The following is a 27,008-nucleotide window of genomic DNA, read 5'->3' as shown; positions in this document are numbered from 1 at the left end:
AGCTTATAGCTCTTCTCGATACTGTTACTATGGTAACAAATTGTAAAGTTTGCTTCTTGGTTTTCACGTTTTTCAAAAAATGAAGTAATGTGACATTTATTTAAATTGTTTTAAGAAAAGTTCTACCTACTGGGAAAGAAATAACTTATGTGTTTCCTTTCAAATTCCATGAAATCTCCTTTAAAATTATTTAATGTTTAAAGTTTTCTAATCTATAGTATATCTATATCTATAATATACTATAATTTCAATACCATTTATTTACATCTGAAGTAGGAATTTATTGAAACTTTACCACTTTTCTTCTTTAAGTTTTTTAACTGACTTCTTAATTTTTTAAAAGTTTAATTGCTTTTCAAGTTTATAAAAGTTGAAAGATAAATTCCCAATTAATATTGGATACCGTTATTAATATAAGTTGATTATTATTTAAATTATTCTTTTAAACATCTTCTTAATTTAATTTTTTTTTTGCGTTTGTTATGATATACAGTCTATATCTTTGTTATAGTACACAATTAATAGCAGTTATTCTAAGAATGATAGAAAGAAAAGAAATTATGTTCTCTAATTTTTAATTTTCATTTGACATTGATTTCAGCATCATATTTTAGTTTATAATACACAAGTATGTGGTGAACGAATTTTTGATGAACTTTCAACTTCTGTTCACTTGAGTTTCAAAATGTTTGTTTCTCAGCTTCTTAATATTTTTTATTTATACATACTATTGAGTTTTGTGTTAACATACTTTAATTATTTTTAAGTTATTGAAGAATATTCCAATGGATACAGGGATTAATATGAAGAAATAAAATTATTCACAATGGATATTTAAAACAAAAATATTTTAAAATCATAATTTCTTTGTATATACAAAGAAATAATGATTTTAAAATATTTTGAACTTGTTTTCCACAATTTCATCAAAAAATTATTTCTAATGGATACAAAAAATTATGATTTTAAAATACTTTGAGCTAACTTCTAACAATTTCTCCGAATTCTATTTTTTAAATTTCTTTTTTACAGTTTTAAAGCAGATTTGTCATTAGTTTAGAATTAGAAAAAAGATTTGATGGTCATTTTCATTAAAATATGTTTTTTACAAACATTTTGTAACAAATATTAGACAGTGAAATAGATTTTCCATAACTTTTATTCTTTTGTATGTTATATATTTAAGTTCTAATCTTGTATATTTTCTCTTGATGTTACCAAAATTATTGATATTTGAAAGGAAGTTATAAGTATAGTAGAGAGCTGATTATTCTGAATAAAGCTGATCTAGTAGAACAAAAAATCTGAATAACTGGGTGACTTTTTAAAAAAATAGCTATGGCAGTATTTTTTACCTAACTTTCTTTCTCCCTTTTTAAAAGCTTAGTGTCGGCAGTTGCTGTAGTTTAGCATATTATTAATTTTGTGTGCAGAAGTTAAATTTTTAAATTTATTTTCTATATTATGGGTACAAAATTATAATGTAAACACATAGATATTATTAAATGGAAAGAAAATAATAATATTTTCTTACACTTTTCAGAAAATCTGAAGATAAAGACTGGTTTTTGGGAAAAATATTTTTTCTCCAGAAAAGGTAAAAATGTGCATTATCCTACATAAATCTGGCCAGTTGGATCATTTGGTTAAACCATTTTAAGATGACTATTGTAGTTTGTAAATTTGAATGGCATAACCATCTTGTAAATTGGCAATTTAAATATATAAACTTAGATTTATTTATATTCAATAAACCAAATATATCTTTTGAAAATGTTTAATTATGAAATTCTTTTTACATTCTATGATATTCTCTTTTTACAGGTTATTTTTAGAATATGAAAATAGTTCTCTTTAGTTTTGAAATATGATGGCTTCATTAAGAAATAAAGCTGTTAGATCTCAGTTGGTGAGGAAGAATTTTTAATAATATCTATTCACTGACAAAATTAAAGCAGTTTAATGTGAATTCTCTTTTAATGTTGTGAAATAACTAGTTTTTTAATTATGTTTTTCTATGCCTGCAAAGAAAGTTATTAAAATAGTAAAATATATATTTTATTTGTTTTAAAAATTTTCTCAGATCAGAATTTGTAAACTGTGTTTTAGTTAATAGAAAAATATTTTGAAAGATCAAAATTCTAAAGTATCTCTTTCTAACAACCTTAATTTTGCTGCAATTTTGTTCTTAACCAACCTATTCACTTGCTTAGATGCACTGCTTAAAAAAAGTTTAGTAATTTACAATATTTTATCAAAAACTTTAGTTAGCTGAAAGCAATTATTTTATTTTAATATACTTTCTGTCATTGTTTTTAATGCCTAATAGAAGGACATAATTTCAAACAAGCCAAATTTGGTAATGGACATAGTTATATTAGATTGTATGGTGGTATTTGGGGCTGGCAAGTGTTAGTAAAATCTAGAGTGTTCAAGTTTTAAAGAAATATTAGCTATATACATGGCCATACCTTTCCTCATTCTCTGTGTTCCATGGAAAAAAAAATCGATAGCAAGTTTTACTTCTGGGCTACTCAATTTTAAATTGAAATAAACCTCTAGCCCTTCAATTTAGTACTGGAAAGACATTCAGAATTTCTAATTAATCAAAAATAGTTTTTTTTCTTTATTTAAATAGGTAATTAATATCAGTATCTATTTCAACGTTTTGTGTATACATATGCATATGCCAAAATTTATATTGGCATATTTAAGTTACTGTTTGTTTTGAGAAAAATTAAGTTGTAGAATAAACAATTTTTGAGCTGCATTCAACAAGCTTTAAAATTAAGAGCTTTTAAATAGCTATTTCTTCAACTAACTAATTTAGTTTAAATTTTTTTTAAAACTCATGCTTAAACTTAAATATTTCTCTGAATCAAATTTATTTCATACTTTTTGTGAAATAATTAATTTATTGAAATATATTTTTTCTACTCAGCTTTATGTTGTTATTTTGTTATCAACTAAATTTTTTACTATTTTGGAATAAAAAATTAATGTGAATTGCTCTTATGATGTTGTTAAAACATTTATATATTTTTTATTTTCAGTATAAATCAAAAGCCCCAGCTGTAAAACTCATAGATGTTACACCAGATCATAGAGAAGAAATCTATTTTTTATCTCAAGATCTAGCAAGAAAATTAGTGTGAGATTTCTTCTGAAATCTACCTTTAAAAATAAATTTCAAATATAATAGGAAAATCTGTTTTAAGATTTTTTACATTCATGCTTAACTGTATTTGATTATTGAAATTAGTTTGACAATTGTAATTGTAAAGTAATTATGTGATTTGCATAAGTGTATATGTTTAGTAGTATATGATTTTTTAAATTAGTACTATTATTAAAATTTGAATATGATATTTTGACAATACTTTATATAATTATAAAATGAGGTTTTACTATATTCATTTATGGAAAATTGTGAGGGACTATAGTCATTTCAATTTCTTAAGAATTTAATTAAGTTTATTTTCCTTTTCTGTTGTTACTTTTAAGTTTTCATATGTTTGAAAATGATTTATTGAATAGTTTGGAAGTTAATACTTTTTTCTAAATGAGATTTTATAAAATAACATAATTTATAACAATTTCTTCTAATTGGATTTGAAGAAATGCTGAAACTTTTTCATCTGGGGAAGCTTTTTTCATGTTTCTTTTTCTGCGTGGAAGAAATTTGCCCTCCTTGTTTTGTACATATTAAGAGGTATTTCTCCTCTCGACTGAACTCAATTGTCAAAATGGTGGAGATAGGGAGGATAAATTCAAGTTTAACTTTCATTTCTTTTTATATAATTTTAATGAATAAACTGATGAAGTATATTTACTCTTAACGAATAAACTGATGAAGTATCTGGCAGTATCTTTCTATACATGTAAAATACAAGGTCTTAATCCAAACAGAACTAAAAATATAAAGCATACAATATTTTTTGCTCTTTTTAATTTTTTCTGAAAAAATTATGCTTATGTAGTTCTGCAATTAGCCGTTTTGAAAGATAGTTAAAAATAGTATACATCTGTCTGTTTTTAGATTTTTGATAGATATCATTGTTTCTGTGATATTTATGTTAAAATTTTTTTTTAACATCATCAAAATTGCTTTACGTCAATTTAAACTGTAATAAAATTAAATTTTATAGCTGCAAATGATCTTTAGGTTATATTTAAAACATGTGAGATTTTGTATGCGAAATTTGTTCTTTTTTACAGTGTTCCCCGAACAGGAAAAAAGCAATACAAAGCATTAATAAATAATGAAAAACTTAATCAGCTTCAAAAGAATGCCAGCAGAATCATTGAAAGTGAAGATGAAGAAGATAAAATAAATGCAAAAAATAAGCTTCAAGTAAGACTAATAAGTTTTTATTGGAAACTTATTGATTATTAATAATTACCTGGAACATAGTCAGTAAACATGTGTTTCAACTTTTGTTTGTTCACATCTGTTTTAACTAAATTTAGCCCAACATAAAATTTAAGGATTATCACTGTTAATGACTATACTTTATATTGCTTGATTATATAAAGTAAAAAATGTCAAATATTAAAAAAAAATTTTTTTCATCAAAAATTTTTAATTTTTATGGTCACATATTCTGTATGTACAAGAGAAACTATCTTGAGCAATATATTAAAATAGCCATGCTATTATCTGTAAACATGATAAACAAATTTTGAGATTTAAAGTAATGATGAATCCCAGGATCTTTGAAATTTGGAAAAATGAAAGTACATTCCTGGGAAAGAACATGTTAATTATTTTTCTCAAAAACTATGATATATATCTATAGATAATTTAAACGTAAAATGTAACCACTATTAAAATTTTATTTAATTGCGTCATAAACATTAAAAAGTGTTTTTTAATGTTAAATTAATTTTTTCATATTGCTTTCATGCCAAGAGTTTCAAAGCATTTCTGCTTCTACGGCTTGTAAAATTCTAGATGTGTCCTAAGTTTAATTTTAAACCTTTGTATTGGCTTTCAATAAACTGATTTTATCTAAATAAAGTTATCAAGATTTACTACAATCTATTGTAAAATTTTTATAACTTATATTAACATGAACGAAAACAAAACATCTAGGATTTTATTGTAAGATGTAGTGGAACAAAAAATAAATAAATAAAAAAAGTTAATCATGTTTCTGTTTATTTATTTATTTTTCTTTCCATTTCATCCCTGATAAATTCACACATTTATTTCATTTAAAAGGACTACAAGTAGAAAATTTATGAAGTGGTAAAATTTGGAAAATTATAGGTAATTTAAACATAGTTTTTAAAGTTTCTGCAATTTTTCCCTCACACGAATTAAAATTAAGCTGAGAATGGAAATATGAAATTTGTGAGTGGATTGTTACTAATTAAATTAGTATTGAGAAAACTGTTGTCAATTTTTCATAAACTAACTATAAATTTAGTTTTCTTTTTTTTTGCATTAGGTGCCTCATACTCTTTTTTCTTTGCTTCTGTGAAAATTAGTTAAATTATAAAAATTTAGAAGATATGAAATTTAATTAATTGATGAAATTTGCATGCAAGTTTTCAGTTGTTGCAAATTAAAATTATTAGTTTTTAATATTTTTTTCATGTTTAAAATTTTTATATAAGGTTTGTTTCAATAATATACATTATGATCATATGTATTAAGTCTTTGTTTTCATATGAAATAAAATTATATATTTTTTATGAAATAAAAATAATCTTTGTTTAATTTTTTTTTTTAATTTCAAGGAGGAACAAGAAGCAAGGAAAGCAGAGTTAGAGGCTTGGGATGCTGTGCGTAAAAAGAATGAAAAACTCAGTGAATTAGAAGAAGAAGCAAAAAAACAAATGGAAATTATGCGAGAAAAAGCCAATGAATTAATAAGAGAACAGAATGAAGAGATTAAAGAAATGAACAAGGTAATGTAATGTTACAAATACTAGTTGTTACACAAACTTCATCTTATTATTATTTTTTTTTTGTATTTTTTTTCTAACAAAACTACACTCACATCACATTCATGATGTCTACTTGATTGTAAAATTAAAAATTAAGGTTTTAAAACATTCTAAGCAATTTTATGAAACTTTTGAAGTAAAGTTATGAGAAATACACAAATAATTTATGGTTTAAAGCTATAGAAATGTATATAAATTTATAGAGTCTAAGGAAACACACAACAGCAGTCTAAGGTGTAATATAAATTTTTTCAGACAGTTATGAAAATACTTTCAAATTTATTTATAATTATAGTAGGAATGTAACGAATAGTGATTTGGCCAAATAGCCAATTACTGAATATTGGGCCAAACAATCAACCAAATCCGAATATTCGGTGACCCAATAGCAAAAATTAAAAAAAAAAAAAAAAATCTTAATAAATATTATTGTTTAGTTATAATAAATATTATTGTTTAGTTATAATAAATATTATTGTTTAGTTATAATAAATATTATTGTTTATTTATATATACTATTGATTATTTATCAATAATGACTAATAAACAATAATTATTATTATTGTTTATTAGTCATTACTGATAAATAATCAAAACTTAGATATATTATTGGTATGAAGTAAAAAGCTATAATGCTTATCCATTAGAAATATTTAAGATTAATAAAAAAATGAGTAACAACTATTAAAAAAGAAAAGCAAGCGAAAATTGAAAAGTTGAAAAAATGAGAAATATAAAAATAAAAAAATCCTCGTAATTCTTAAAACAAAACTTTAATGCTAAAAATAATATTGTTCGGAAAAAAAGAATACATAAAACGTTAATGGAGATGTAGTCTATCAGAAACGCTTTTAAAAATGTTTCATTAAACCGCTCTTAAGAAAAGATTATATACACAAGTAAAACATAAGAAATTACTGTATTTTCAAGTAAAAGCCCAGAAAGAAGATAGGAGAGAAAAATTTCAATTGAACTCTTTCACATTACTATAGTTTTAGAAGAAGCGGATGATAAAAAAACAACGTTCATAAGAAACATTTTAAAAGAAATTTTGTGTCATAATAAAAACGCTGATTAAAAGAAAAGTTATTAAAAAAACCAAAGGATAAATAGAAAGCAATTGTTTTTAGCTCTTAAAATATTATTTTAATATTGAAAATTACCATTTTCTATGTTATCGGTTATTTGTCTTAAGAAAAGGGCAATGAAAAAATTAAGTTTATTATAAATCCTCCCCTTTAAAACGACGAAATTGACTTGATTGCCTTGATTGACTTGATTGCCAGAATAAAATTTTTTTTAAAAAAATAAGCAATACAAAAAAATTACAGTTCAATATAAAATAATCTAATTTAAATTCTTCAAGCTTTTTTCTTTCAGAACAAAAGTTTGCAAGTTTTAGAACTTAATAAATATGTGTCAAAACTATTTCTAATATTGTATAGTAAAAAATACGACTTTAGATTACTATTTATTACTCCTCCCCTCCAAAAAAAGGAAGAAAAAAATATAAGAAAATGCATTGCCAAATATTTGGCTGAACATTCGGCCAAATATTCAGCCAAAAGGCAAAATACCGAAAATTGGCCGAATATTCGTTACATCTCTAAATTATAGTAGGATACACAAAGATATATGAAACTTAAATTTCTTCCTTTGAACTGTGATATTCTCATATTATTTACTGACTCTAGTACGACCTATTTTGAAATTATATAGCGCATGTAAAATGTTAATTAGATATGTATTAACTATTTTTCAAACTAAGATTTAATTTAAAAAAAAATTTACTTTATTTTTTAAATGTGCTGAATCAAATTTCTGATGCATTTTATCAAATTTTTATTAGTTGATATTAAACGCAAAAGTTCAAACTATTAGAGATGCTCAAGTTGCTGAGAAAAAAGAGATCAAGAAGAAACTTGCTGAAGCTGATGTTTTAGCTGATGATGCTATGGAGCAAAAAAGAAGAGAAGGTGTTGTAAAGGACCAAGAAATAGTTAAGAAAAAACAAGAAGCTTCTCACGAGTAAGAATTCAAATAGATTTCTACAATCATTCTTCTAATGTTTTATAAAAGTTTGATCCTTATATTAAATGGTTTAAAGTAGGTTAAAATACATTAAGTCAAAACTTTGCAGCTATTTAACTTTAGCTTTAAGTACGTTTTAAAAAAAATAAAGTAAAGAATTAAAGGAAAGCTCATTCAAATATTACAACACATTTTTAATTTTTATAAATTTTTGTGGCATTTATTAAATTGATATTAAATTCTGCTATTCACTATATTACACAAAATACTTATTAAATTTGGTTAATTTCAACTAATTAAAAATTTTAACTGCATACAAGGCTGGAGACAAGATATTTACGCCCCAGGGCAAAATTTATTGCAAGCCCCTTGTTCAAAATGCAATAAGTCTAATTGTCATATTTTGTATGCTTTTTCAAACAGATTTTTTAAAACATTGGTTTTCCTTTGACTCTTGAAATATCAGTTTTCATAAATATAGAATATTAATTTCCAATTTATTGTGTTTATTTTAGCTGAAAACTTAATGTGTGCTAGTTTTTTTGCCCTAAATGGGAAAAATTCTTTCATTAAAATTGTAGAACATTGCAAATATACATAAATGTTTATAAAAAAAATTCTCTGCAATTAAAAACCTAATTAAAAATCATTTCACTTCTTGTAAGGAATTTCAACTGTGTCCTCAACAATCTTGGGCCCCTGTCTCTTTCCCTTTGAATACTAACTTAACTAAAGGGTTACAAAGCTATTTTAATTGTTTTATCTAGAAAAATTTTAGTATTTACCTTCTCGTGATTTTTAAAAAAAAAATAATGTACAAAAATAATTTGTTTTTAAAATCTTACTTATCCTAATGTAAAAAAAATTGGTTTTCAGAGCGGCTTTGAAACTCCAGGAGCAAATAAAAGCAAACAACGAACAAAGACTGATGGAAGAAGAAAGAAAAATTAAAGAAGGAGAAGCATTATTGCGTAAATTAAAAAAAGATCAAATGCAGGATTATCAAGAGATGAAAATGCGTCAATCAAAGAAAAAAGCTATGTTGGTAAGTTTTTTTTTAAAAAAAAAATTATTATTATTTTTTAATAAACATTTTTATTTTTGAAAGTTTCTTATAACTTCATTTCATAAATATATCATTCCTTGTTAGCAGAAATTTTAATTTAAATTTCAAAATAAATAAAAAATAATAAATAAAATTAATTTTCATTTATTCATAAACTTTCATTTAGGAACAATTAAATTATAGATAATATAATACTTTTAAAGGATTTTCAGAGATGCTAATTTACTCCATTTTGAGAGAATTTTTTTCTAATAGTAGAAAGTTTAATTTTAAAGTATCATTCTTGGAGTAGTAAATTTTATTTAAAGTTATTTTGGCTACCACTGCACATATATAATTCCAAAGTTCATATAAAACTACATTTTGTTCTAGCTATCTCCTGGCGAGAATTTTAAATATTAACTATTTTATTTAAATAGTTAATTCATTAACTATTTTATTTAAATTATTTAAACTATACTATTTTATTTAAATTTGAATTATTTTAAATATAAATTTAAGATTAACTAAAATTCTGCAAGTGTTAGCTTTTAATTATCAACCACTTATTAAAATATTTTCCTTGAAGTGAAACAGTTGGCATCATTGGCTTTATAAATTGCCACTTTTTCTCCTTATTGTACCCTGTAATATAATACGTTGTCAAAGAAAAATATTATGGGTCAATATTAAGGTCCGAAATCGGGCTTTACGTTAACATTGAAAAATGATTACGCGCTTCCAAGAAGTGCAGAAAAAACTATTAATTTAGATTGAAATATTTAATTTATTTTAAAGACATAAATTGAATGTTTAGATTTTTGAAATGTTTGGGCTTTTTAAAAGTTTATTTTATAAGAAAAAAAGTTGTATCTGAAAATTAATTTTACTCCCAATGTTATAGCTTAGAGTTCAAATTTCATAAAACTTTTTAATTGTAATTTGAAGAAAATTAAATTATTTTTAATTAAACATGTTTTTCTTCTTCTTCCTAGGTAGAACTCGTGAAAGAAAATGAAGAAAAAAGGAGACGTGATGAGATCAGAAAAGAGCAAGCTGAGAAGGAAGATAAAATCATAGCAGAATACCAGAGATTAAAAGCAGTAAAAATAAATAATTACATCTATTTAAAAATGCAATAAATTATTTATAATAGTTAAATTCATTGAAACATTAACTTGAATTTAAAAAAGCAAAATAGTCAATTTATCAAAATTTAACTTATATTTGCAAAACAAAAATATAGTAACTCTGTAAAGAGTGAATTTAAAAATTAATTTTTGTTTATGATTAATTTTGTTATGATTAAATTAGTTTTGTTTAGATGAAATCGGAACAGTAAAATAGCTTTTAATAAATACATATAGAAGGAGCACATCAAATGTAGCGATGTTTTAGGACTAGTTTACTTTATTGATAACTAGAATTAGTAAGTTAAAAAATTCTGTCACTCATTTTTAAAAGACAAACTCAGAAAATTAATAATGGCATGAGTGAATTCAAATTGAGGGAATAATTTATTAAAATTGAATCATAAATGGATTGAAGTAAATAATGTAATTGAACTTTTTAAATGTAATAAATAAATGTTATTGATGTATGCTGAAGAGAATTGGACAAATATTTAAATCTATTAAGTTTAACTTTTTTATGCTAACTTCTTGAAATGAAGCATACTTGTATACAATTCAATATTATTATACGGGACATTTTGTATAAAATAAAATATATATGAGAAACAAATATATGTGAGAAACAAATATTAAAATGACTTATTGTAAATTAAATGAAAAAAGTTTATTTTAAGAAAGAGGAAAAAGATTGATAATTTATCAAAGACTTTTAAATCATGTGATTATCTTATTAATTTATTAGTTACTTTTCTATTCATTCAAGATTTCTGATAGATATTATCAGGGGGAAATTTCTTTATGTATTCGCTTTTAAGAAGAAAAAAAAAAAAAGAAAAACAACTACTAAAACTTATTACAAAAATAAATATTTAGTTAACAAAATTTTATTTCGAAATATTTTTTTTAAAAAAACAGTAAATTTAGATATTTTTTTAAATTTAAAAAGAAGTAGGTGAGTGTTAAGCTCTTTTTTTCAGTTCAATTCATTTTTTGTTAAAATTGATTCCTTATTAGTTTCAAATGCAATAATTTCTAAATATAATACTTTCTAAATACCATGGATGTCATTAGGTGAGAATTCTCCATAATAATTAGAAATCTCTAAAAATCCCCTCTAATATTTAAAAAAAAAAAAAAAAATGTGGTTGTGATTAATTTTTTTTTGACAAACTATAAATTTTGACTTAGGTAACTTACTTCATCAAAACAGACACAAAATTATTTTAACAAAATCAATTGACATTTTTGCAATGTCAAAATAAAGTGTGAATTACAAAGAAACTCCTCGTAGCATTTTGTCACTCTAAAGTTTAAATGATATAGTTTTAAATTGATAGCATTTAATTTTATAAGAAAGGAAGTTTTAAAAACTTTTTTGAAGAAAAAAAAATCAATACATATGATTATTATATTTTAAACTTTCACCAGGCTCAAGAAGAAGCAAAAGAAGCTTCTGAAAGAAAAGCTAAACAAAAGCGAGAAATGGAATTAGCAAAGATTGGAAAACAACAAGAAAGAGCTGCTGATATTAAAGCAGAACAAGTAGGAAATAATTCATATTTTCATTTTCATTGTACCGATTTTTAAAAATTGAACTTGTAGGAAATGAAATGCATATTATTGAAATGAGTAGAAACGCCTAAATACTAATGGAAAAAGAAAGGAAAAAAAAACATACATGCACTGCATTTGTTATAAGCAAGATTGGTTCCAGAGTTATAAGTATGCCTTTGATTGAAAAGAGATACTAAGTATTAGTTACATACTATTATTAATAGTCATCCTGTCACCAGTGAAAATGGTGAATTGGATTTACCAATTTGGCAAGAGAATCTATTTTACAATGCTTTGAAAGTATTGTAAAAAAAAAATAATAAAAGCATTATTATCCTCCCCCCCTCCCCAAAGTGCAGTTGCATTTGTTCTTAGAATCTTATGCGGTTCTGTGAATGATTTAATGCAGTTGTGTTTCAGTTTGAAATGTTTTTTTCTATGGTCAAACTGTTGCATTGTTAAAAGCTATATATATATATATGTGTGTGTGTGCATGTTACATGAAAAGTTGTAACTAATCTTTTTATGTTATTTCTTTATCTAAATGAAGCTTCTTTTTAATTCCATAGAACCATAGTATTCCCATGACCTATTTAATAGACCAATTGTAATTACTAAGGATTCCCTTTTTTCCATGAGACATACTATATCACAGGGACAAACTTGTGCTAGTGTTATTTTCCCTCAGATAAAAACTCAAGCACACTGATTTTGGAATGCGATTTAAACTCTGTCAACTCTTAAAATTATCTTAAATAAAGGAAGGTTACAATCCATCTGTTTTTCTTGCATTCCACTTTGCTCTGACATGTATATATATTACTTATAACGGCAATATTTTTTACTGATTTGTAGAAATAAATTAGTGATGATCATAAACTTATTAGTGAATACATTATAATAAATCTTAGATCACCCAAGTTGATAAAAAAATCAGCTGTGTTTGGTTCAGTGATTCAATTGTAAATTGATTCAGTGCAAATTTTTAATTAACTAAATTCTTTGGAGGAATCATACCTTAACTAGTTATTGTCAAAGCCATTTTTTTAATCTTTTAAAATTAACTAAGTTATAATAATTTTATTGTGTTGTATAAAATTACTTGGTAAAATACATTTTTAACACTGTTATATGATGTACTTTAAAATTATAAAAATCCGATAAAAATGAATATATAATTTTAGTAAAAATATTTTTAATCTGATAGAAATGAAGTAAATTTTCAGCTAAGATATTTCTCAATGTGTAATTTTTAGAATAATTATTTTGTTATATATTTTAGTATCAGGGACATATTTTCTATATTATTTTAGTCTATTTATGAAATATGTCATAACAGTTTATTATAACATTATAGGAGGCTCTTCGAGCACGTCGAGCTCAAGAAGAAAAAGAGAGAAAATACAGAAGACGAGAAAAAGAAGCTGCAGTAAAACAGAAGGAAATGATAGAAAGCCTAAAAAAATCCCGTACTGAGCAAATCATATATCAAGAGAAATTAAAACAATTGAAAGCAGCTCAAGAAATTAAGGAGCTTGAATTTCTCTTGAAGTATGTTAATTGTTTTCTAACCCTGTGGTGAGCAAGGGAATAGAGCATTTGCTTTTCAATAAAATGACCCAGGTTAGAATACTAGAAGTGGCTAGTTGATACGAATTCTAACCTCGGCTCGCACTGACCACAGTGTTGACGTAAAATAACCTCATTGATAGATGAATCATGGGTTAGAATCCCTTGTCATCAGGTTAACTGTCAGAGGTTTTACTCTCCATGTAATTACTCTCTATCAAAAAACCCTCCATAGAGGCCAGTTTGTTCCAATGCTTGACTTAAAAGATCCGTTGTCTTCTGAGTTGGGTTCAAAATTAAAATGCCGCAGAGATGAATATTGATAGTCTTGAACTCAGAACTGGGTCGGCTGTTCAAAGTCGGTGAAAAAATTAAATTGTTTCATAAAAAGTAACGTTTAATGTTAGCTAACAGAAGGCTACAATGCAAATTAAAAACAATCACTGTTGAATTATTAAAAATATATATTATTGTAACAGATATAGCAGTGCAAAGCACCCCTGGTAGCATACTCAAAAATTGTAAGAAAGAATAAGTCAGTTAGATGGCGAGTTTCCAACTGGAAGATAAAGTATTTGTTGCTCTATGCAGCAGGAAAATTCGTTCCTGAACTCACCATCTTAAAAATGTATTATTTAGAATATATGTATATATAAATATAGATTAACATATACGAGTGTGTCTCAAGATAAATTTGTTTGCAAACCTTATTTAAAGTAATGCTTTCTCATAACTCATATTATTAGTTTGTTACATTATTTTAATACCACCCCACTACTAATATAATAGATAGAATATTCTATAAACTTCAATATCACTCTTCTGTAGTGTTCATACCAGTATGAAGATAATTGTCACAAAATGTTTTACAAATGTTGCTAAAATCATATGCATGGGTGACGAATTTTTCGCTTTGAAATATGTTTGGAATTTACTAAGTAGTAACAAGAAATAGTTTTTTTCATCAAATTAAATGCTTTTAAAAAAAATTATTTTACTAATTTTATTGTTCTACTCGTGGTATGAAATTCGAATGCTTGGTATTCAAATGGAATAGCAGAAAGTGCCTGGTATAAAATTTTTAAATTTTAAATGTTGAAATTTCAAATTTACATGTTGTGTTGTGCTTTGCATTCATGTACTGACAGTATAATTGTTTATCAATAGAATAATATTTTTACTCTTGTAGAATTGACTGCATTTAAAATTAAACAAATCTTATATAATTAAATTAATTTTGTTAGCTCTTACTTTCTTTGTTTTCCTCTTTTATTTAGTCTCAGTAATTTAATCTCTATGTTGAAACCATTTATTAATTTTATTTTAGCTTTTATACACTTAATTTTAATAAATATTAATCTTCTATCATTATAGGCTAAGGAACATAATTAGTTGTAGGGAGTTATAGACGGCAATTAAAATTTTTTGATATGTACCATAATATGAATTATGTAATTGTAAAGCTTGAATTATTTGTTAAGTTTGTCTACCATATTAAGTTTTTGGACCACTAAATGAATACCTGGGTGGTTTAATTGGACTACTAAATTTTCATTGGTGGAGCGAACCCTACTCATCTGTATAAAGATTTAAGCCATTATAAAATGTAAGTTTATAAAATTCATTGTGGTTCATGTTTTCAGGCAATTGAAAGAAGAAAATAAAAGAGTGTGTCGTGAAGACCTTTTTAAAAAATTGGAAAGATTAAAACATTTAGATGATTTAAAAAACCAAATAAAGAGAAAAGAAATTGAAAAGATGAATGAGAAAAAAGAGTTTTACAAAGAAGGTATACACATTAGACAAGAAGAAAAGCGCAGAGAAGAAATGCTAAATGTGTTAAAGAAAGAAAAATTGAATGAATTAAAGTAAGTTTGTTTTTTTCATTGAAAATTTTTTTTTATCAATTTGTAATTTTTATATTTATAATCAATTTATAATTTTTAAAATTTATTTAATTAAATTAAACACAAATTTTAAAATATAATTAGCTATTTAATTTTATTTTAAAATAACAATAAGATTTATAGATGCAGTTAAGTTTGCTTTATTTGTATTATGTTTATAAATGTGTTATGTCTAAATATAATACCAATGTGAGTATTTCGGAAGTTCGTATTGTAATATATGGCGAGGAAAATGAATCTAGCCTGCAAAATATTACTAAGACTAATATGATCATTTTAAACTACTCTTAACAGAAAATGTTGAAATTAATAGCACTCTCAATGTTTTTTTTGTAGCTGTTCCAGTTAGGATTACAATTAGTTTTTCGCTCAGTTTTATAGTTTAAAGAACTCCCCTCGCCGTTTGTCTGGAGCTTTATTGGTGACTATTTCAAGTGGGGGTGTGAGGTAAACATTTACAACGAGTTCTGAGGAAGGTCCGTGAGCGGTTTCAAAACCCCCTCTAACACGTGCTCTTTCTCGTTTTCATGACAGCAGTTTTTAGATAGACAAACTATACTTTGCCCATCTTGTACAAGATAATAAGTTTAAGATTTTGTAAATCAAATATTTTTGGTGTATTAAAGTATAAGGTAATTTTACATTCAGGTTAAAGTATTTTGACCTACAATTCAAATGAGGCTAGGGTATACTTTGTGCTACATATAAATAAATAAAGCACAACTACATATAAATAAATAACATATACACTACACATAAATAAATAAAGCAAACTTTCAACTAATTTATGGAATATTTTTTGTAAAATTCCATAATTTTTTTAGATTGATAAAATTCTTTGATTTGTATCAACTCTAAGTGGATTGCCTTTTCAGATTCCACTGCCAAATTTCATTCATCTTACATTAATTTTTCTTTATAAACCTTAATGATAAGATATGTCTCAAGAAGGCCTTTAACCTATTACCTGGGTAAGACAAAATATTTAGTCCTGCACAAACTGTTACTGAAATAGTCACGGCGTCAGAGAAAGAGGTGTGTGTGATATTGTTAAATGAGTTGAACAAAAGTTTATTCCTTGATCAGCAGTGTTAGGATGGGTGTTAGACTTTTGTAATATGGCCAGTTTATATTTTTGTATGCTTAATTATTAACTTTTATTGGCACTTTATATTTATTAACATTTATTGGCACTTTTAAATAACCAAGGTAATTATAATACAAGCTTAAGTAGTTCGGTTCATCATCAATAGAGGGCGACACCAAATGCTCACCCCTCCAGGATGATGGTTGAGTCCTGTTGTCTGGACCAATTGGAGAGGACCGCTGTCAGCGCCACCGCCTGCAAACTAAGGCAGAAAAACCATTTTTTCTCAGACTCTGCCCTTTGCTAGCATCTACTGGAGACGTCGATCCTTGGAGGTGTGGTCGCTAGCGACTACCCGATATTAAGCATGCTGTCCCGATAAGTTTATATTTTTTCTTTTATTTTTCTTTTTTAGCTGCAGCTAAATTATTTTAATCTCTAAATGAAACCAAAATTTAATTGTTAATATTAAGCTAAAGTTAGTGCCAATTTATAATCATGTATTCCAAAACACTGCTAGTAAAGCCATGTGCAAATTGTGAAATTCATTTAAAGGTTTTATAATCAAGATGATTTTGTTTTTTCTAAAATGAATAAACTTAATGATTTATTTCTTAAACGGATTTTGTTTTATTTTCAACTTAATATTCTTATTTTTCAGCTTAACTTTTCTCATTAGTTGTAATCACGTTTGAATTGCATTCCTTTATGTTGTATCTTTATTAGTAAAACACTATACGATCAATTATTTTAGTGCGGCCTTTTCGTTAAATTCTTTTTTTCATTTAAACCGATACAACATAAAATGGTGCCGTGACCAGCGGCCCACGCGGTAAATTTAAGATGTTAGGAAAGTTCTGGTCAGTAAAATTTTTTTTGTATTTGCGGTTTAAATTCTTTGAGAGGTAATTATTTTATTAATTTAAGTAATTGATGAAATTTTCTAATGTCCTTGCTAAGGAACTTAATTTTATTTTTGATTTTTGCGGTGGATTGATGCCACGTGTTCGTTAATTTCCATGCACATGGTTCGATAGCTTTGTTAATTGTAAGGCCATAGACCCAAATTTTTCCAACTGCTTACCACATTGTTTTATATTGATTGTAATTATTCTGTGTTCTGGTAAAAATTTTGAAAATGATAAGAATTGTTGAAAATGGCGAGCAAAGTGCGTGTTATTGTTAAGAACGAAATCTTTTAGCATCTATTTAAGTTATTTATATTTTTAGTAATGATTTTAAATAGTAATTCAATTTTATGATTCACTAAAGAAATTTATTTAGACTTTTTGTAAAATTTGCTTTTAATTATAAAAAACTAGGGACTTAGAATTTTGGAAGTGTTGATTTTCAAAATTGAATGTTTTCCTTCGTTAATGTTTAAGAATGTTTATTTTCACAAATTGAGGAGATACTTATCTCATGAAATTTTTTTTTCTTATTCACTGCAAATTTCTTATGTATTTTCATGATATTCTGGAGGATGTTAAGGTGTATAGACTATTATTGTCAAAAATTTTGAGTTAAAATTATTTTTGAGGATTTTTAGCTGTTAATACTATTTAAATTTAAGATAAATTAATTTTTTTTGCTTATTGCAAACTTAATTCAGTTATGGCTGACGAATTGCGTCCTCAAATGATTGTCACGAACAATTTAGCGGATTTCTTGCCAGTTATCCCAAGTTTTAGTGGAAATTCACCTATTGAAGTTTTTTTAGAGAAACTTAATGAAATTGCTGATTACTGCGGTTGGGAGGATAGAGATAAAATTTTAGTCCTTAAACTTAAGTTGACAGGGGAAGCGCTTGAGTTTTTTAATTCTCAAAGAGACATCCGACGAAATAATAATTTTGACGAAGTGGTGGTTGAATTAAGAAATAGATTTAACAATGCGACGTCGATTGCGACATCAATTTCTAGGTTAACATCATCATATCAGCTTCCCACAGAGTCGGTCAGACAGTTCTTCTCACGAATTGAGGGATTATCTTTTAATTGTGTCCCGGGTGACGCGCGAGATTTTGAGAATTATAGATTGGAGCTTTTGCTGTCAACTGCTAAACAGGGAGTAAAAGGTGAAATTTTGAGAGGGATTATAGCGTCAGGTGCGGATAATTATAATGAATTTAAAAGAAATGCCATAAATTACGTAGACACTATTGCCGTTGCAAGACCCGTGGATGTAGTTAGCGCTATAAGGTCAACACCATCAGACGAAGTTAAGGAGCTTAGATCGATGGTTGAGAGATTAACTCTAAAATTGGAAGAGCGGGAGAATCAATGTCACCAAAATGAAATTAGGCCTAACCGTCAAAATAATTTTTCAGGTACCAGTAGGAAACAGCAGTATAATAGAAGGGCACAAACTTCGCGCCGCGACAATAATCAAAATAATAAAGGAAACTGCTTCCGTTGCGGCAGGCAAGGTCATTTGGCAAGAAACTGCGTTGTTATCATGTGCCAACGATGTGGCAGATTTGGCCACACCACAGACAGGTGTCGCGTAAATTTAAACTAACAAAGGGTGGGAAAACGGTAGTACACGTTTCTCCCTTGGAGACCCCTTTAGTACCGACTTTAAATGTAAATTTTGCAGATCATAGATGGGTATCTTTACCGAAAGTTAATGTTAGTGTAAATAAAGTTGAAATTTCAACCTTAATTGATAGTGGTTCATCCCTTAATTTAATTTCAGAGGAAATTTTACCTAAATTAAACTGTAAGTTAAAAGTTGAAAAATGTTATTTAAACGTTCAAAATTTTACGGGTGGTTTAGTTAAAATCAACAAAATGGTGAAAATTAGATTTTGGATTAAAGATAAATGTTTTAATGAAGATTTTTATGTCACCCCATGCTTAGGATCGTCAGATTATTTCGCTATTTTAGGCACATCTTTTCTTAAAGAGCATAACTTTAAAATTGATTTCGATAACCATTGTTTAGAAAATAAAATTGTGACTACAAAATTTTTGGGTAGTGAAAATGAGAAAGTTGATACTTGTAATGTGTGTATAAGAGAAAACCCTGTAAATTTATATACAAAAAGTAAATGTGTTATTCCACCAAATTCCCAAAAGATTCTTTTTGTTAGAACATGTAGGGAAGTGAAAAATCATTCTGAAGGAATTTTGATTCAGCCTCACCAAAATTTTTTTTCAAAAGGTCTTTTAATAAATAGGACTGTAAACAATAAGTGTCAGGAAAATTCATATCCAATAACTGTAATGAATATTAATAATGAACCATACCATTTAAACAAAAATTCAAAACTTGCTTATTTAGAATGTTTAGAAAAAGTACCAGTTCTAAAATGTAATAGTATTGAACAATCTTTAGAGGATTTTGATTTTGATAAAAATGGAATTTCATGTGACCACCTTAATGAGGAGAATAAAATCAAACTTAAAAATTTTTTGGGTGAATACAAAGATATTTTTGCTTTTGGTCTAAGAGATTTAACGGGTTGCGATACTCTTTTACATAGGGTTGAGTTAACTGATCAAGTGCCTGTTAGGCAAAGACATTATAAAACTCCTCATCATTTAAAAATTGAATTAAATAATCAAATTGAAGATTTATTAGAGAATGGTATAATTAAAGAAAGTAAATCACCGTATGCCGCTCCTGTAATTTTAGTTAAAAAGAAAGATGGTAGTTATAGGCTGTGTACCGATTTTCGTAAATTAAACTTAAAAACTCTTCCAGATTCATTCCCTATTCCAAACATAACTGAATTAGTTGATAATTTATCAGGTTCTTTCCTTTTTTCGACCATTGATCTCTGTAGTGGTTTTAACCAAATGAAAATTCATCCTAAAGATACGTATAAAACAGCTTTTGCCACAGAAAGCGGTCTTTATGAATGGTGTCGAGTACCATTTGGACTTAAAAACTCCCCTAATTCGTTTCAAAGATTAATGCAAATTGTTTTGTCAGGACTTAATCCTTATCAGATAGGTGTTTATTTAGACGATATTATTATTGCATCCAGGGATAATGTTGAGGAACATTTACATAAACTAAAGCTAGTATTTGAGAGACTTAGAATGCATAATTTAAAGTTAAAACCATCAAAGTGTAAATTTCTTATGACTACTATCAAATATTTAGGATTTAAAGTAAATAATGGAAAAGTTTTTCCCGATGATTCAAATATTTCTGCAATAAACAATTTTAAAATTCCTAAAACTAAGTCTGAGGTTAAATCTTTTCTCGGTGTAGTGGGATTTTATAGGAGATTTATTCCAAATTTTGCAGAGAAAGCTCTCCCACTTACACAATTAACTAAAGAAAAAGCTAATTTTAAATTTGATCAATATGCATTGAATTCATTTAATGAACTTAAAGATTGTCTTAAAACGTTTCCTTGTTTAATACTTCCAAATTTTCAAAATGAGTTTGTTTTAAGTACTGATGCATCCAAATATGCATTAGGAGCTGTGTTATGTCAATATGACCAAGATAAATTTTTGCATCCAATTGCTTATGCCAGTAGAAAATTAAAGGGAGCTGAAGTTAATTATTCAACTGTAGAAAAAGAACTATTAGGAGTAGTGTATGGTGTTTGTTATTTTAAACAATATCTGTTAGGTCGTAAATTTACAATCTATTGTGACCAGGCTAGTCTTTCTCAAACTTTAAAATTAAAAGATCCAACCTCTAGGATAGCTCGATGGGTGATGACCTTGCAGCAATATGACCATCATATAATACACAAGCCAGGAAAATTAAACATAACTGCAGATTATTTAAGCAGAGGAGTTGAGCAAGTTAATAATGTAAACATTACCTCCATTAAGCCAATTTTGTTAGAAAAAGTTAAAATAGAACAAAAGTCTGACCCTTTTTGTGTTAAAATTGTGACAAACCTTAATTCAAAAGCTGATATGTCTGAACATAAATTGAAATTCTTTTTAAAGGAGGATATTCTGTATTGTAAACCTAAATTTGACGATTCTGATAGTAAAATGAAAGATAGGTTAGTTATTCCAAAAACTGTTGTACCCGAAATTTTAACTTTATGTCATGACTCACCCACAACGGCTCACCAAGGATTTAGTAAAACTTTAAGGCGTATTAAATTAAATTATTTTTGGAAAGGTATGTATTGTAATATTTTAAACTTTATTAAATCTTGTAATTCTTGTAACGAGCGAAGAGCTCATTTACCAGCAAAATTAGCCCCATTACAGCGAATGCCTATTGCCTCAAAACCTATTGAATATGTAGCTATTGATGCGGTCGGTCCATTACCCTTAACTTATTCTGGAAATAGATATATCCTGGTTATGTCAGATTACTTCACACGTTGGCCAGAAGCTTATGCTACTGCAGATATTAAAAGTGATACGGTTTCTAGAATTTTAGAGCTTTTTATCAGTCGCCATGGTGTACCGAATCATTTAATTTCAGATAGAGGAACAAATTTTTTATCACAGTCAATTTCAACAGTTTATTCTAAATTGGGAATTAAAAAGCATTCCACAAGCCCCTATCATCCTCAAAGTGATGGTGTTGTTGAAAGGTTAAATGGTACACTTATAAATGCCCTGAGTCATTTGGTTAATGAAACCCAGACTGATTGGGATAGACATTTAGAATTTGCCCTAATGGCTCATAGATCAGCTAACCATGTAACAACAGGTTTTTCACCATCTCAGTTATTGTATGGTCGTGAGATAACATTGCCACACCAGATTTTAACTGAAGAACCTAGACATTCTTATGCCGAATACAAAGACTATGCCCATGATTTAACACGAAGATTAAAAGACTCTTTTAAAATTGTAAGTGAAAGTTTAGTAACTGCAGCACAAAATCAGGAAAGATATAGAAATCAAGTTGCTAAAAAGAAGGAATTAAAAGTAAATGATTTAGTATTTTTACATGAGCCCACAAACAAGCCAGGTTTATCTAAGAAATTATCGAAACCAAATAAAGGTCCTTTTGTGATTACAAAGATTTTATCCCCTGTTAATGTGGAAATTCAATTAAAAAGTAATAACAAAGTCATTAAAAGAGTCCATATAGATAGAGTTAAACGGGTGGAAAAACGTCACGATGATATTCAGAATTATTCAGTTTTAGATGGAAATTTGAATCTTCCGGGTAGTTCCCTGGGGAGGGACGATGTACTGCCAAAATCTAATCAATTTCCACGTAAACAAAGAAGGTATTTTTTAATAACACCTCGACCGCAGCAACAGCAAAGATACAATCTAAGACCTAGAAGATAAAGTTTTTAATAATTTCAATTATTTAATTTAGAGGAAAATTTGATAATATATGTTAAGGGAAAATCTAAATTAAATTAAGTTCTGAAAAAAAAATTTTTTTTTTGTTTATATATAGAAACAACCTTTTAATGTTTTTCTTTGAGTCGAAATGTTTTTTGTTATTAGTACAAATGTTTTGTTGGTACAAATGTTTGATTGTTGGGGTAGCAGTTGCGGTTGTTCCCTTGTTTACAAACTGTACTGTATTATCATTTTTTTTTCTGTGTTTGGTTGTGATGGAGTTTTGGGTTGAGCGAAAAATTTTAAATTTTTTTTGAAATGTGTTCTAAATGTGTTGCCAAGTATAGTGAGAATTGTGACAAGTATAGTGTTCAGCCAAAATGTGTGTTCCTTGTTATAAACTTTTGAAGGATGAGAGTAGTGTATATGAACTTTCAAGTTGAAAAAGTTGAAGTGCTTTAGTATATTGTGAAACTGTGCGGTGAGGGTGTGTGTGGTCAGTCCGGTTTATTGCTGCCGAATGTCAACAAAAGTTCAGAGTTGTAAGTCTGATCCTACCAAGCTTGGACAGCCTGCTTTCATTTCTGCCAGTAACATCCTAGCCAATAACTTCTTCAGTAGCCAAGCAGAAAGGGCCCTCTGCCGTCTCTGAGGTTGTTAAAGACGTGGAGACCACCACCACAACAGGCATGAGCAGACCAGTTGCCATTATTCCAGTCTCAGCGGTTGGTTCCTGCGAGTCAAACCTTATGAATCGCATCAACCTGGCACATACACCTATAACCATTACAGTGTAACACATACTTTAAAGCCATTACCGTTGGTTGACAGTTGAAAAACAGCATCAGTTTAGGAAAAACTAGTTTGTGGAACAGTTGGCTATGTGGTTTTGGAAACCGAAGAAAATTGTAGTGTGGCTGAAAGGCAGTTTGGTAAGAAATTTTGTTATGAGAGTGTTCAACCTACTAAACTCTATTGCAACCAAAGTTTTGTTCCCTTACTTTCCATCTGGAATTTTAGTTTTTCAAAAAAAATTAAATGGTAAATGGATTTTGTCAAGCAATTGGTTGCTTGTTTCTTTAAAAAAAAAAAAAATCTTTGATTTTTTTTCTTCCTTGCCCAGATGGAATGTTAGGATGGGTGTTAGACTTTTGTAATATGGCCAGTTTATATTTTTGTATGCTTAATTATTAACTTTTATTGGCACTTTATATTTATTAACATTTATTGGCACTTTTAAATAACCAAGGTAATTATAATACAAGCTTAAGTAGTTCGGTTCATCATCAATAGAGGGCGACACCAAATGCTCACCCCTCCAGGATGATGGTTGAGTCCTGTTGTCTGGACCAATTGGAGAGGACCGCTGTCAGCGCCACCGCCTGCAAACTAAGGCAGAAAAACCATTTTTTCTCAGACTCTGCCCTTTGCTAGCATCTACTGGAGACGTCGATCCTTGGAGGTGTGGTCGCTAGCGACTACCCGATATTAAGCATGCTGTCCCGATAAGTTTATATTTTTTCTTTTATTTTTCTTTTTTAGCTGCAGCTAAATTATTTTAATCTCTAAATGAAACCAAAATTTAATTGTTAATATTAAGCTAAAGTTAGTGCCAATTTATAATCATGTATTCCAAAACACTGCTAGTAAAGCCATGTGCAAATTGTGAAATTCATTTAAAGGTTTTATAATCAAGATGATTTTGTTTTTTCTAAAATGAATAAACTTAATGATTTATTTCTTAAACGGATTTTGTTTTATTTTCAACTTAATATTCTTATTTTTCAGCTTAACTTTTCTCATTAGTTGTAATCACGTTTGAATTGCATTCCTTTATGTTGTATCTTTATTAGTAAAACACTATACGATCAATTATTTTAGTGCGGCCTTTTCGTTAAATTCTTTTTTTCATTTAAACCGATACAACAGCAGGTTTATGTTAGATAAATTAATTTGTAAATAATTTTGAGTTTTTTTTCAAAAACAAGTATACCATATAGCTTTTCCAGGCTACTCTTAAATTAAGTGGTATTAATATATTTCTGAGTAAAACAATAAGCATTAAGTTAAATATAACAAATATTATAGAAATCAAAAATGCACCATAAAATGATAATTGTCTTGATTGACATGTTAAACAATTTTTTTTTCTTTTCAACTCCTTTTTGTTAAAGCTGAAATAAACTATTATTTATTAAAAAATTAAATATATTTCTTTAAAAATCAGGATTTTATTTAAAATAAATTTTTTAACTCGAAAAAGATTATTTGATATTAAATTAGTAGATGATTAATGTATTGTATGTATTTTTAGGAAACATGATGTACCAGAAGCTTATATCAACCATATAATGAGAAAAGCACACCTAGAGGAGACTTAAAGGCTTATAAAAACGGTTTTTTGAGTACATATTTTGTATAGATTATTTATATTGGAAACTTTTTAATAAAATTTATCAAAATTGTCAAATATGGTAACTAAACTAAATTTTTTAAGAAAAACTGTTACAAGTTTTAGTTAAGGAAAATGTATTACACAATGTATTATTTTAAACTTTTCAAAGAATAAATGTTGCTAAAATTAACCTACAGTATTAAACATGTTAAATGAGTATTAACTTTTCAAATTTTATGTACAATTTTAACTAAGCTCTGTTGCTTGTACATGTCTTAACAAATTGTTTTTTTCTAACGTAACAGTAAGCTCTAAAATGAAATTGATTTTACTATCAGTTAATTACAACGCTATTTACTATTAAGCTCTAAGGTTACTGATTTTGGGGCACTATTCTCTTCGCTACCATAGCCCTATGAAAACAAGATTAACAGTTGAAATTCCCGATATTAATTTCTTTTTATATTTTAATCTATTCCAGAGAAAGTCTCCTTGAAATTTTATACATAACTTATATAGCAATATTTAATATTTTTGATGAGTGATATACATGGAATTTTTTTTTTCCAATATCTTTTCAAATTTATTAAAATTTTCTTTAAAAAGTAACATAAAAAAGATACAAATTAAGACTTTGTATCTATAACAGACCTTAACTATCAGATAAGTTTTAGATTTTATTGAAAAGATAATACTTATTCACCCTGCATAATAATTGTTCTATATTTTTTTCTGCATAAACAATTTTTGTTAATGTTTGGAAAAAAAGTTTATATCTATATTTGATTGTTGCCATGTTTTATTACACATGCTCTTCGAGCTGAAAAAGTTTGTGACAACCATCATGGCTTACAGTAAGCGAAAATTATTAAAGAAAAATGTATTTATATTATATATATATAAAAACTTTAGTGAGATTTTCTGCCTTGAACTAATTTGATTTATACATGTAATGGAACAATTCTTAAAAAGATTAAACCTTTTTCAGACAATTATTTAGAAGTGAAAAACAATACTTGTTATTCAGCTACTATTGTGCTTATAGCAATGCTTACTTTATTCTTTGGTTGGCTTTCAAATATATAATTTATACATTTGACTAAATATTTTAGAAAAAATCAATTTAGAATTTTATTTTTGCTTTTGAAGAAACAAATTGATATTTCATTATATTAATTAGTTTTTAACTGATATAAATTTTTTTTTGAATGCACTCTATAAGCACTATTTTTCCAAGCTTTCGATTTTTATCAATGGATTCAATATAAACTGCAGGAATAGAGTAGTGAAAGAAAGTGCAAAACTCATCTTGTCTTCTAAAGGCTGAATAAATATTTATTCTCATTTTAAGCAACCATCATTTAAAAATAAAAGTTATTTTTACTAGAATAAAATTTTACAAAAATTATATTGATGTCCACCCTGAAAATGCAATCATTTGTATACAAATGATAAAGTTTTTCAGTTAGCTTGTTCAGTTTTATTCTAAAGAATTGTCTAAAAAAATAATTTTTTTAAAGGTATCTTCCATTAATGGTAGAAAGCAAGAAAATTCATGTACATTCCTTAAAGAAATACTCTAAAATTACCCAACTTTCAAATTTCGAACTGCATGTAAAGTAGCTTATTAAATTAAGAAAAAATATTTTGAAAATTTATTACTATAGAATTTTATGCGTTTGCACAGCTAAGAAATAAATTTTTAACTTCAAATTGAAATCATGTAAGCATCTTATTTTATTGTAATTAAGAAGTTTATTGGAAATCTGATTCTCCAGCTCACATTTTATCATTACTGGCACCCTATGTATTAGAAGAAACTGAATGTGTGAAAAGAATGTATCAAAAAAGTTTTTATAAGACAATCAGTATTTCTAGAGAACAAATCAAGTTTGTAAAATTTTGGAAATCTAGCACAATAAAAGATAAAAATTTTTCACAACAAAAGATTTTTAGTAATTTTACTCATAGTTTGATATTGATACACACACACAAAAAAAAACTTAAAAAGATCTTCCAATAATCTGACATATCCCTCATCCTGAAGGTGTTAGATAATTGAAGTTCTAATGCAATTGATTATAGTTATAGCA

At 26.9% G+C, this 27,008-nt stretch overlaps 1 protein-coding gene across 3 annotated transcripts; it reads left to right on the top strand.

The window, feature by feature from the left end:
- LOC107447931 (cilia- and flagella-associated protein 45) lies at positions 1-25,832 on the top strand. 3 transcript variants are annotated; one of them, XM_016062972.4, is made up of 13 exons: positions 1-84; positions 1,544-1,597; positions 1,825-1,909; positions 3,054-3,151; positions 4,219-4,354; positions 5,746-5,916; positions 7,805-7,983; positions 8,863-9,031; positions 10,027-10,134; positions 11,593-11,706; positions 13,076-13,269; positions 14,931-15,155; positions 24,835-25,832. In XM_016062972.4, the coding sequence occupies exons 3-13, from the start codon at positions 1,868-1,870 to the stop codon at positions 24,899-24,901; spliced, it is 1,503 nt and encodes a 500-aa protein (XP_015918458.3). In that variant the 5' UTR covers positions 1-84; positions 1,544-1,597; positions 1,825-1,867; the 3' UTR covers positions 24,902-25,832. The 3 variants fall into 3 exon arrangements, with proteins under 3 accessions (XP_015918458.3, XP_015918459.3, XP_071038201.2); XM_016062973.4 differs by having other exon boundaries at positions 64-272; XM_071182100.2 differs by having other exon boundaries at positions 64-272; positions 13,076-13,296.
- Positions 25,833-27,008: the final 1,176 nt, after the last annotated feature.

The sequence above is a fragment of the Parasteatoda tepidariorum genome, chromosome 4 (genome assembly GCF_982258835.1).
Source record: "Parasteatoda tepidariorum strain Cologne lab strain chromosome 4, Ptep-v5.0, whole genome shotgun sequence".
Classification (NCBI taxonomy): Eukaryota; Metazoa; Arthropoda; class Arachnida; order Araneae; family Theridiidae; genus Parasteatoda; species Parasteatoda tepidariorum.
The sequence above is the reverse complement of the archived record's forward strand: the minus strand, read 5'-3'. Positions and strand labels throughout refer to the sequence as shown.

Coding starts and splice junctions, on each gene's coding strand:
- LOC107447931 (XM_071182100.2), top strand. CDS start 1,868: ATGATGGCTTCATTAAGAAATAAAGCTGTTAGATCTCAGTTG. Junction 1,910..3,053: donor AAGCTGTTAGATCTCAGTTG/GTGAGGAAGAAT, acceptor TTTTATTTTCAG/TATAAATCAAAAGCCCCAGC. Junction 9,032..10,026: donor CAAAGAAAAAAGCTATGTTG/GTAAGTTTTTTT, acceptor TCTTCTTCCTAG/GTAGAACTCGTGAAAGAAAA.